General features: G+C 43.5%; 1 protein-coding gene across 2 annotated transcripts in view; it reads right to left on the reverse strand.

Annotated features, from left to right (window-relative positions):
• The window catches only part of LOC115573677 (NACHT, LRR and PYD domains-containing protein 3-like), a 249,496-nt gene that overhangs the window by 60,233 nt on the left and 178,167 nt on the right, over window positions 1-11,096 (reverse strand). Inside the window, exons 2-6 of one of the 2 annotated variants that reach the window (XM_030404667.1) lie at window positions 4,502-4,593; window positions 3,513-3,700; window positions 3,314-3,396; window positions 2,114-2,287; window positions 1,738-1,822 (exon numbers count right to left, since the gene is read on the reverse strand). The exons of the other annotated variant lie outside the window; for it this stretch is intronic. Of the exons in view, the coding sequence (XP_030260527.1) occupies window positions 1,738-1,822; window positions 2,114-2,170 (142 nt within the window). The 5' untranslated portion in view covers window positions 2,171-2,287; window positions 3,314-3,396; window positions 3,513-3,700; window positions 4,502-4,593. The remainder of the gene's footprint in view (window positions 1-1,737; window positions 1,823-2,113; window positions 2,288-3,313; window positions 3,397-3,512; window positions 3,701-4,501; window positions 4,594-11,096) is intronic. 2 annotated transcript variants of the gene reach the window in all.

Below are 11,096 nucleotides of genomic sequence, written 5' to 3' on the forward strand. Positions count from 1 at the left end.
AACTATGGCTATTGACAGTATATTCTGATTAACAGGATAACAGAAGTAGATTTCCATAAACCCCTCTGTAATTAATTTCCCATCTAATATGACAACAAAATGAAAAAAAATATTTTGAGCCTGGCTTTATTACACAATGTAATTTCGTTTTTTACAAGGTATGCAAATTTGCACATTTTTTATTAGATATGGCATCATTTGCATATTTAAACATTAAAATACAAAAAACTTGCAGTACATTTTTTTAAGCTTCACATGAGTAATCAACTGAGAAAGTTTCATGGTGATGTCTATAATTTTTTTTTTTAACCTATTCACCTGTAGTGTCTCACCTTAAGAAACTCACATTCCCAGTAACCTTCACTGCACTTAAGGATGTTGACCTCTTAGAGTGCTATCAATGGCATAAATGAGTTCCTCATGCCCAGAAGCTTAGAAATACATATTTGGTTTACATTTCTATCACATTTAGATCCTAAGATACACACATGTACAATCTTGTGCACGAAAATGACATATTACAGAGGTCAATGACCTCTAGCTGACCTCAGGGGTCAATTTGAGAATGCCTCCACATCTTAAATTAAAGCTTAGGTCATCAAGAACAAACCCTGAAAGTTTCATGCTTCTTTCACAAAAAGCAAGATTATTGAGCTTAACAGCTCCACTATGATACAATCCAATACTGAGACAGAACAATGGTGAGGAAATTCTGCCTGACTAAAAACAACCTGAACACTTCAGCCTCAAAAGATTAAGGGAAGTTTGGACTGTATGTGACGTAACTGGACTGTGAAGTGTGTCTGCTGGGTTCAGACCTGCAGAGGAGCTGCAGGTTTGTCCACCTGAAAAGGGAAAACTCAAACCACAGACAGTAAGTATGTCTTCTTTCACTTCTGAAAACTTACAAGGCTTGCTTGGTTTTGATTGGACAGTGAACCCAGTCCTGAAAAATGTACGCATCAGGCTCTCATGCCCTGAGAGGACGAGTAAAGAGACAGGGCCGGACAGACGAAGACACATCGTATCAACAGAATCAATATTCCTGCACACACCAGGATAAGACTGACACTTTTTCATTAACAATTACAATAACAACAACAAGAAGCAAAAAAAGTGTTTCACATGTAGCTTCATCAGATTTGCTCTGATCAGACCATGAATCTGATTAGATCGTATCAATCATATCCTGTGTGGCTGGAAGATTGATGTTTGGATCTGATGTGATTTGAAGAAGAGAAGAGAAGCGCTGCTGTTCACAGGGATCTTCCGTTTTCAAAGAGACATCTTACGTCACGTGTTAAACTTTTGTCATGAAAGCTTTTCATTCAAAGAAGAGCTGACCATGAAGTTAGCAGTACGACTACCAGGACCTGAACCTGAGAACTGAGGGAGAAGGTTTTATATGTTACATTATTTACTTGTTTTCTCATGTGTTTGTTTTCATGCATGTTTTTCACAAGCTCACATTCGGTGATACAGACACACAAACTGCATAATCATTTCTGAGCATCTTTCCACAAACTGTTTGTTTTAGACTGTTTTTTTCTGACACTTTAATCAGAGCAACACTTGTCAGACAGACGGACACAAGTTAGTCTGTTGGTAGGTTTTTGCTTAACATGTCACAATTACAGCAGCAGAAATAAAATAATTAATTGTCACTTTGACAGTTGATGTTTTGAGCAAGCACACAAATCAGTGATACTCAATGAGGAAAGTAAGAAACCATCTTACCACCTCGTGATGTTTCTGGATCCACCGCCCGGCTGGTTGTTGACACATTTCCATCTCTGAATTCCTTCACTGACTCCTCCTCTGACTTTGGAAGTCAAGAAAAAATAAAGATAAATACAAGGACCAAACATTTATTTAGATTTCATGTCACAAAACACTTCTGAAGGACAAAGGTTTGATTTGGATATTAGTGGTGACATAAAAGCATCATCTAGAACCTTATTTTATAAATGTGGTAGAAACAAACACTCGTACAGGGTTTTTTACACAGAACTTCCACAATATAAACAATCAGGGAAAACATGTATAGCTCTGTTGATTATTATCATTATTAATATAATTGTCGATTCTACATATTAAAAATACAGAGACTTACACTTTGACTTGTTGTAAAGTCGTCCGTACAGTCAACCTTTCTTCTTTTGGCTTCCATCCTGACTGTAGGCAGAATGGTTCAGGTTCTGTTCTGGTGCACAAACACTGGAGACTGAAGCATCTTGTTGAACTCTCTCACAGTCCAGTTCACTGCAGACTGACTGTTAACTTGAGACTAACAAGGAAACACAAACAGAACATTTATTCAAACATGTTTTAGGTCCTATATGTGTTGAATTTAATGTGTTTAAAAGGAGGGAACCCCGTATTTAGTAGTTTTAAATTTACTGACGGTATTGCAGTATTTCTCATCATTCTTCTCAGTCACCAGACAAATATACAGACCTCTGGCTGGTTCTGGGTGATACTGTGATTATTTGTTAATTCGGAGGCCCTTTTTTAAAGGCTGTACATAATTTCCGGACTATAAGCCGCTATTTTTTTCTTACACCTTGAACCCTGGGGCCTATAATATGATGCGGCTAATCTATAGATTTTTACCGGCTGATGGCCTCCAGGGGGCGCTCTAGCAGGAAGCGCAAGAGTGAGACACACAAGTGGAAGACATAATGCGCTGAGGAAGACGCTAGTTTGTGTTTTGAACAGTCATTTTGCGCATCATGCACGCACCCTCATCATGGAAAACACACGAAGAAATGCATATGATGCAGCTTTTAAGTTGAAGGCAATCGATCTGGCTGTCGAAGAAGGAAATAGAGCTGCTTCACATAAGCTTGAGAGACGTTGGAGACGGCAGTGTAAGTACTGACTGACGTTCTTAAAGACTGGGTGAACACACCGAGAGCAGACGTGGACACCTGCGGCTTATAGTCAGGTGCAGCCTATAGTCCAGAATTTACGGTACATAAAATCTGACTAATAATTCTGAAAACTTTCTTAGTGTGAGTCCTCTCATGTATTGTGTCTTTAACTATCAGAGTTCAAACATCAGCACTGACTGTTTATATAATGAATGGCTGATTCAAGCAGCAGACAGACTTCACACAAGTCAGGATCTGTTAGTGTTTTCTTCTCTTGAGACAAACTGGCTCCTCTGTGTTCAGTGTTTCAGACATAGTTGTTCATATCACAGCATCAGGAATACAATCTACAAGACAAAGCTCACTGTAAAAGATCCCTGTCACCACAGTGGTAATAAACAGTCAGAAAGATTAAAAACAGGAACTGGCTGCTGTCTTACCGGACTGAACTTGTGCCTGAGCAGAAGCTGAAACCTGGAAAACTGGTTCTCAGCTCTGCACTCGTTCACCCAGATCCTCTAACCTGAGATGTACAATAAAACATAACTAGGAAGACATTTCAAGAGTCTGAAAACAGAAAAGAAAACACAGTTTCATACTGTAGTTAGTCATTATTAGAGTTTGAAATCAACAACAAACCTCAGAGGCTGCTTCCTGGTCTTTGTTCAAACTACGTTCATCCATGACGTGTAAAGGAAGTGATCATGCTCTCTTCTTCTTCTTCTTCTTCTTCTTCTTCTTCTACTGGCTTTTATTGGCAGTTGGCAACCAGCTTTTAGGTTACCGCCACCTACTGGACTGGAGTGTGGAACATGAGATGGTCAGAACTAGAACATAATAAAGAAAGAGAAAAAAAAAAAAAACTGTTATTCCCTATAGTCTATATCCTATACCTGTGTCCTTTAGATATTTCATTAAAACACTCATCCCCTTTTTTGCTGTACTCCCTAATAAATTCCTTAAGGTCAATTCCAGCTTTTCTTCTGTCAGCATTTGGAGAACTTCCTGTCGTTCCTCCCTGTACTTACTACACTCCAGCAATACATGTTGGACTGTTTCTGGTTGTGTACACTGTGAACACAAACCTGTTGGATGTTTCCCTATTTTACTGAGTGTGTGTTTCAGTCCTGTGTGTCCTATTCTGAGTCGAGTTAAGATCATTTCTTCCCTCCGGTTCCTGCCTCGTATTTCACCATTTTTGACTTGCGGTTGTATACTGTAAAGATGTCTTCCTGTGGTCATACTATCCCAACTTTCCTGCCAGTTTTTGTACATGTGTTTACTGATAACAGATTTGACTTCTGCCCTGCTTAATGGTATTTTGATGTTTATTGTGTTTGATTTTAGCACTTGTTTGGCCAATATATCGGCTTCTTCATTTCCTTCGACTCCTACGTGGGCAGGAGCCCAGAGGAAAGAAACATCCACACCTTTATTGTGTAATCTGTATATTTGATTTGATATTTCCAGTAAAAGATCCTGCCTGCATAAATTCCCTGACTGAATGCTTGTAAGTGTTGAGATACTATCTGTTGCTTTTGTTACTTTGTGTTGACTACTATCCTCCAACCACTTCAACACCAAAATAAAGAAGTCCACCAAAATCACCCAACATTCGTGGTACACACACTGGAGTAAACCCGCTCCCAGGACACAGCAAACGAGACAAGGGGGGACACTACCACCAAGACACCAGCACGCCACCACCGGTCTCCATCCACTAAAAAGAGAAATAAACAAATCAGTGGGCAAATGACAAAACAACATTAAACAAAATGATTTCAGAAATTAACAAAATTATAACTATTGGGCAAATAAACTTAACCAATATCCACAACTGCCCACTTTTAACTTACATGGTAATAAACAAAAGAATATGAAAACAACCAAAAGAAAGCAAACACAATCCAACCGAGATAATTACATAAACTAAATAGGACTACGTAAATAGTCAAACAAAAATAATTACCAAATTACTCATATAATCAGAACACACTTTCACACACTCATTCACACATCGGGGGGGCAAGCCCCGGTTAAAACACACACTGGATTAGCGCCTTCTGGTAGAGATACTCGGGAGGTGTGCACCGCGAGAGACAGGTGGCAGTAGACACAATGTGCCAGCTGGAGCAAAGCGCGTGGGGCAAACAACAGCAACGTGAAGCAGCAGCGAGGCGAAGCAGCGTGGAGACAAAGTATCGGCAAGCAAAGCAGCGGGACCCCAATAAGCTGATTGCAGTTGGTCCTAATCATGAGAAAATACTGTTAGTGTTGCTACGTTAGCAAGAAATGCTGCAGTTGTTCGCTATGCTAAAAACACATACCTGTTTACGACCAAACATGGACACACACACCCGTTCACACACGAGGCGGGAGGGAGAGAGGACTCCGGCCGCCGTCGGCGTTTACCTGAGACCACACTAGTGTTAGCCATCAGACAGCATCAACTACATTGCCGAAAGAGAGAGCGCACACAGGAAACCTGGAGCAGCGCCAAGTAGTCACCCTATCAGACAACACAAACGCAGTGAGCACACAGAGAGGACCGAGTGACCAACGTGGTGAAGCAGCGGCCATACCTGTCGGACCAGACAACCTTTGGCCCGGAAGTGACGCACCAGTGACAGGAGCGCAAAAGGAAGAGATGGTGGAGGATGGCTGCTTTTATACCAGCCCACCTCATGACGGCCACTAGTGGTACTAAACAAACAGTGACACTAAATAACATGGATGGCACATCTATGCTGCTACATTCGTTTCTGACGCAGACATATATGCTAAACACCCATAATCTAGTATTGATCTCATGAGGGCCCTGTATATATTTACCAAAGATCTTCTGTTTGCTCCCCAGTCTTGGCCTGCAAGACTTCTTAATAAGTTATTGACCTTTTTGCATTTGTTAATCATTCTTTGATATGTTGACCCCATGTGAGTTTTTCATCAAATATAATTTCCAAAAATCTGATCTCTCTGACCTCAGTGTTTCCCCTACCATTCTGTTTGAGGGGTGGCCCACCCCGCCAACGCGGGCCCCCGCCCCCCTTGGAAAACGTGAAAATCTAGGCGCCAACCCGCGCTCGGATGCTATTTACATTTTACACGTTTCATTCAAATAAGCTAACGTAGCTGCCACAGATGTTTATTTTCATCTATGAGACCTACATTTATCTTCTGAAATGAGGCTATCCAGCCCGTGTTTAATCTCCAAAAAGCTGCAGGTAAATTAATCGGCTCGTGTTCTTCTACCGGTATGACGGTGAAGTTTTGACCGCAGATCACCTCAGCAGACCCGGGCTGCTCCGCTGCTCCGCTACATGTGCGGCTGGTCTGGACTTCTCCCACCATGTCGGAGCAAATGTGCAAACAAGCGTTATTTGGATTGCTGGCGGCACAACGGGGAACTAAATGGCTACTTTCTTTCACGAAAAAGCTTTAAAACCTGATGTTACCGGCGCTATAGCGGAATTTAAAACAGAGTTACGGCGGTTTTAAGTTAGCCATAGCGAGGGGAGATTCGCTTCCTGTTTATAAAATAAAAATTTTATCCTTATGGTTTTCTTTATAATTAAAGGACAACTGGTGTTTTATTTTTGTAAAAATGACCAGAAGTTGGCGCGCAGGTGGTCGAGTGGTTAGAGCGCATGCCATATACGCAGCCGACCCTGGTTCGATTCCGGCCGGAGGTCCTTTGCTGCATGTCACATCCCCCTCTCTCTCCCATATTTCCTGTCCGTCTACTGCTTAATAAAGGTGTCTATGCCGAAAAAATCTTAAAAAAAAAAAAAAGAAAATGACCAGAAGTCGTCAATGACCTCCTCACCTCGGCAGACTCCGGTGCCCACAACATCCTGCTACTACTAGACCTCAGCGCAGCCTTCCAGCGCCAGCAGGGTGTTGAGGGCACTGCTCTCGACTGGCTCACCTCCTATCTCACCAACAGGCAACAGTTCGTCTCCCTCTCCGGCCACACATCCACCCTCTCTCCTGTTACGTAGGGGGTTCCTCAGGGCTCAGTCCTCGGCCCCCTTCTCTTCATCTGCTACCTGTTCCCCCTTGGACACATCATCCGCACACTCAACCTCGACTTCCACTGTTATGCTGACGACACCCAGATCTACATTCACACCAAACCCACCCAAAATCCTCCACTCAACCACATCAAAACCTGCATCTCTGCAATAATAAACATGGCTGTCCCAGAACTTCCTCAAACTCAACAGTGACAAAACAGAGCTCCTCCTCATTGGCACCAAATCCACTCTAAACAAATCTGGACCCATCTCACTCACCATCGACAGCTCGATCATCTCTCCCTCCCCCCTTGCACGCAACCTTGGCGTTATCCTGGACCCCACCCTCTCCTTTGATCCCCATGTCCGCTCCATTGTCAAGACCTCCTACTTCCACCTCCGCCGCATTGCCAAAATCAGACACTGCCTCTCCCCCCTGCTGCTGAATCCCTCATCCACACCTTCATGTCCTCACGTCTCGACTACTGCAACTCCCTCCTCACTGGCATCACCTCTCATTCCCTCCATAGACTTCAAACGGTCCAAAACTCTGCTGCTCGCCTCCTCACTCACACCCGGTCCCGTGAACACATCACCCCTGTTCTCTACACCCTCCACTGGCTCCCTATCAAACAACGCATCGACTTTAAAATACTCCTCCTGACCTTCAAAGCTCTCCACCACCTGGCCCCACCCTACCTGTCTGACCTCCTTATCCCCCACCGCCCCTCCCGAACCCTCCGATCCTCCTCCTCTCTCACTCTGACTATACCACCATCCAAACTCAAAACCTTCGGACACACAGCCTTCTCCAGAACTGCACCCCGACTGTGGAACTCTCTCCCCCAACCCATCCGTGACTCTCCCTCACTTACCACATTTAAATCCCGCCTAAAAACCTACCTCTTCTCAACTACATTCACTCCTGCCCTCTCCCCCTGATCCCCCCCTCTACACTCTCCTTCCACTCTCCTCACTCATCAGCCCCCCCCACCGCTCTTCAATCCATCCCCCCGCCTCTTGACTGTTGTTGTATCTGTTTCTGTCTGTACCAGCATCATCTACTCCACACCCCACCATTGCTTTTGTCTGCCTGTCGTGCTTTGTCTTTTGTTATCTTTGCTATTGGTGTATTATCTGTGTCTGTGTCTGCTATCTGTGTCTGTGTATTATCTGTGTCTGCTATATCTCCGTAAGCGACTTTGGGTCCTTGAAAAGCGCCATACAAATTAAATGAATTATTATTATTATTATTATTAGAAATGCCTTACTTACTACGGCTGGCTTGGGTAGCGCCAAATTAATCGGAACAAAACTTTAAACAGCTGTTATTATTATGTTATGTAAGCCAGCTTGTATGATCCTTGCAAGATAGCAATTCAGCTGGCCTTTTGGCAAAATGTTTAAATAGATTATAATATATATTATATTCAAATATTTTATACTCACAAAAAATCCCAGCCCCTACCTAACCTGTCCAGCTCAGCCCCGCACAGCCCAGCCCTTCAATGAAGTGTTTGAGTGTTTCTGTTTTGTTAATTTTGTTCTGTTGTGTTTTAATTAAATGAAATTGTTCTATTCATTACCTTGAGGTTTCCAATACCTGCCCATATAATTTTAGCAGAACTTGCTTACGCTGCCTTGCAAAGCCTATCACCTGAGATTTTGCCACTGACTGCATACAGTGATTTCCCTACTGTGCTTTCCACTCCCTCAAAGATGTCATTTATCATTATGTTAAATAATATTGGACTGCATACACTCCCTTGTGGAGTTCCATTTTCAACAGTGTACATTTTTGAGTGCTCAACACCAACCCTCACCTGTATCTGTCTCCCTAACAAGAACCCCGAAACCCAATTAAACATTTTCCCTCCTATACCTAACTTCTCATAAGATTTTTGCTCTCTACATGATGTGTTAGCCTCTGTGTTACCATCCTCTCCATGGTCTTCCCCAGCTATGATGTTCAAGCTATTGGTCTGTAACTTGTTGGGTCAGATGGAACTTTACCAGGTTTAAGTATTGGTACTATGACTGATTGCTTCCAAGCAGATGGAATTTGGCCTGTTTCCCATATTAAGTTGAACATCTTCAATATTGCTGTGAGCGAACTGTCCTTCATATTTGCCAGCATTTTATAGCAGATGCCATCTTTCCCTGGTGATGTTTGCCCTGCATTTGTTATTGCCCTCCTTAGTTCTAGCATAGTAAGTGGTAAGTCCAGATCCCGCCCTGTGTTGGCCCTTCTTTCTGTCACTCCTGGATACTGCATGAGGGTATTTTCTCTACTCTGTTTTGCATCTGCTGATAGGTTATCTGACCCATGAGTCTTAACAAATTTGCTTGCCAAAAGTTCTGCTTTTTCCACATTGCTAATTGCTTTATTGTTACTGCTACTTAGTACTGGTATTTCATATTTGCTCTTGATTCCATTCATCTTCCTAATCATTCCCCAAACCTCTGCCAATGCTGTCTCTCTCAGTATTTCCTCCAGCATGCACGCTTTGCTGTTTTTACTGTTTTGCAAACTACTGCTTGAGCTCTTTTGTACTGAATCAAGGTTTCTAAGTTGTGTTGCTTTTTCAGTTGCTTAAATGCTCTATTCCTCACTTTGATAGCCATTTCACAATTTTTATCCCACCATGGCACACTCTTTCTGCTATTCTTTCCAGCTCTTTTTAGAATTGTTTCCTGTGCTGCTTGGATAATAGCTGCGCTTAAATGTTGGTTTATCTTGTCAACATCTGTGATTCTTTCTTTAATTATTTCCTCGTATTTGATTTCGCTCTTCTCTGTTTTCTTCTATGCCTTCCAATCAGCCTTCTCTAATTTCCACCTTGAGATCCTTAGTTCTATATTCCTCTGCACCTTTAGTCCAACTTCAGTTACTATTGGGTAGTGATCACTACCAAGTGGAGAAAGGTTCTTTACTTCCCACCAACTTATACCTGCAATATCATCAGATACCAGTGTTAGATCCATTACACTTTCAGGGCTCTATCTTAACGATCTGAAACGCAAGTATCAAACGCAAAGCGCAAGTAGCTTTGTGGGCGGATCTCAGGCGCTGTTGCTATTATGCCGGCAGGATAAATGACTCTTGCGCCTGGCGCAAATCTAAAATGGGCGACATCTCACACTCCCTTTAAAAGCAGGCGCGCTTGTGCCATGGCGCATTGCTATTATAATGGCAAATTTGCCAGGCGCACGCCAGGAGCGGTTCACAGCCGAGGAGACCGACGTTCTCGTCAGGGCCGTAAAAGACCGAGAAGTGGCCTTGTATGGGGATGGGAGGAATCCATCCAAATTAGTTTTGGTTAAACGGGCGTGGAAGGAAATTGCCACAATTGTTTCTACGGCTGGCATCCCCAGGACAATGCACCGGGCCTCGTGGGAAAGTGTGCACGGGCCGAGCAGTGTGCAATGGCCAGCTGATGAGGGAGCAGTGCAAACACCAAGGTGCAGAGGATCCAGACCCACTACACGCCGTGGCAGCATTGTCAGACCGGACCGCACTGTCCGGGATGCGGCAAGGTATTAATGCCCGTCTTGACCGGGTGGCGATGTTGCTGCGGCCTCTCAGGCGCATCGCCTCAAGTCTCCAAACGCACCACCTGCTCCTGTTGTGCCCCTTCCTCCTCCTCCCCCAACTCCATCTCCGTCCACCAGCTCCACTAGGAGCACATCGCGCATTGCCACTCCCGGACCCTCACGGCTACGGCGGGCGCGTCGCATATCAGAGGGGAAAATAATTAGTTCTTCTGTTTAAATCTGTTCAACTTTTTTTTGTATGGTTTGCAAATACGGGAACTGCTTCCTCGTAGATGAGAGAAGCAAAGTGTATGCACGTTGAGCACACGCTACATTATGGCCAAGCATGCGCTCTTAAAATACTGCGTCTGAATAAGCGCCACTGACTTTAGACTAGGTTTTTCCTGGTCTGTGGCGCAAGTGTTTTCTGAAACGGCAAAATAGCACCAGTGAACATTTGCGCCAGAACACGCCTCCTCTTTTCGCTGAACCGCCCCTGAGCGCAAAGTCATTCCCTAATTTAAGGACGTGCGTCTGCGGAGGGAAATTTTATTTTTTTTTCCTGTATGTGGTTATGTTTTCTGTGTGTGGTTATGTTTCCTGTGTGTGGTTATGTTTCCTGTGTGTGGTTATGTTTTCTGTGTGTGGTTATGTTTTCTGTGTGTGGTTGTGT

Source organism: Sparus aurata, chromosome 1 (genome assembly GCF_900880675.1).
Source record: "Sparus aurata chromosome 1, fSpaAur1.1, whole genome shotgun sequence".
NCBI lineage: Eukaryota > Metazoa > Chordata > Actinopteri > Spariformes > Sparidae > Sparus > Sparus aurata.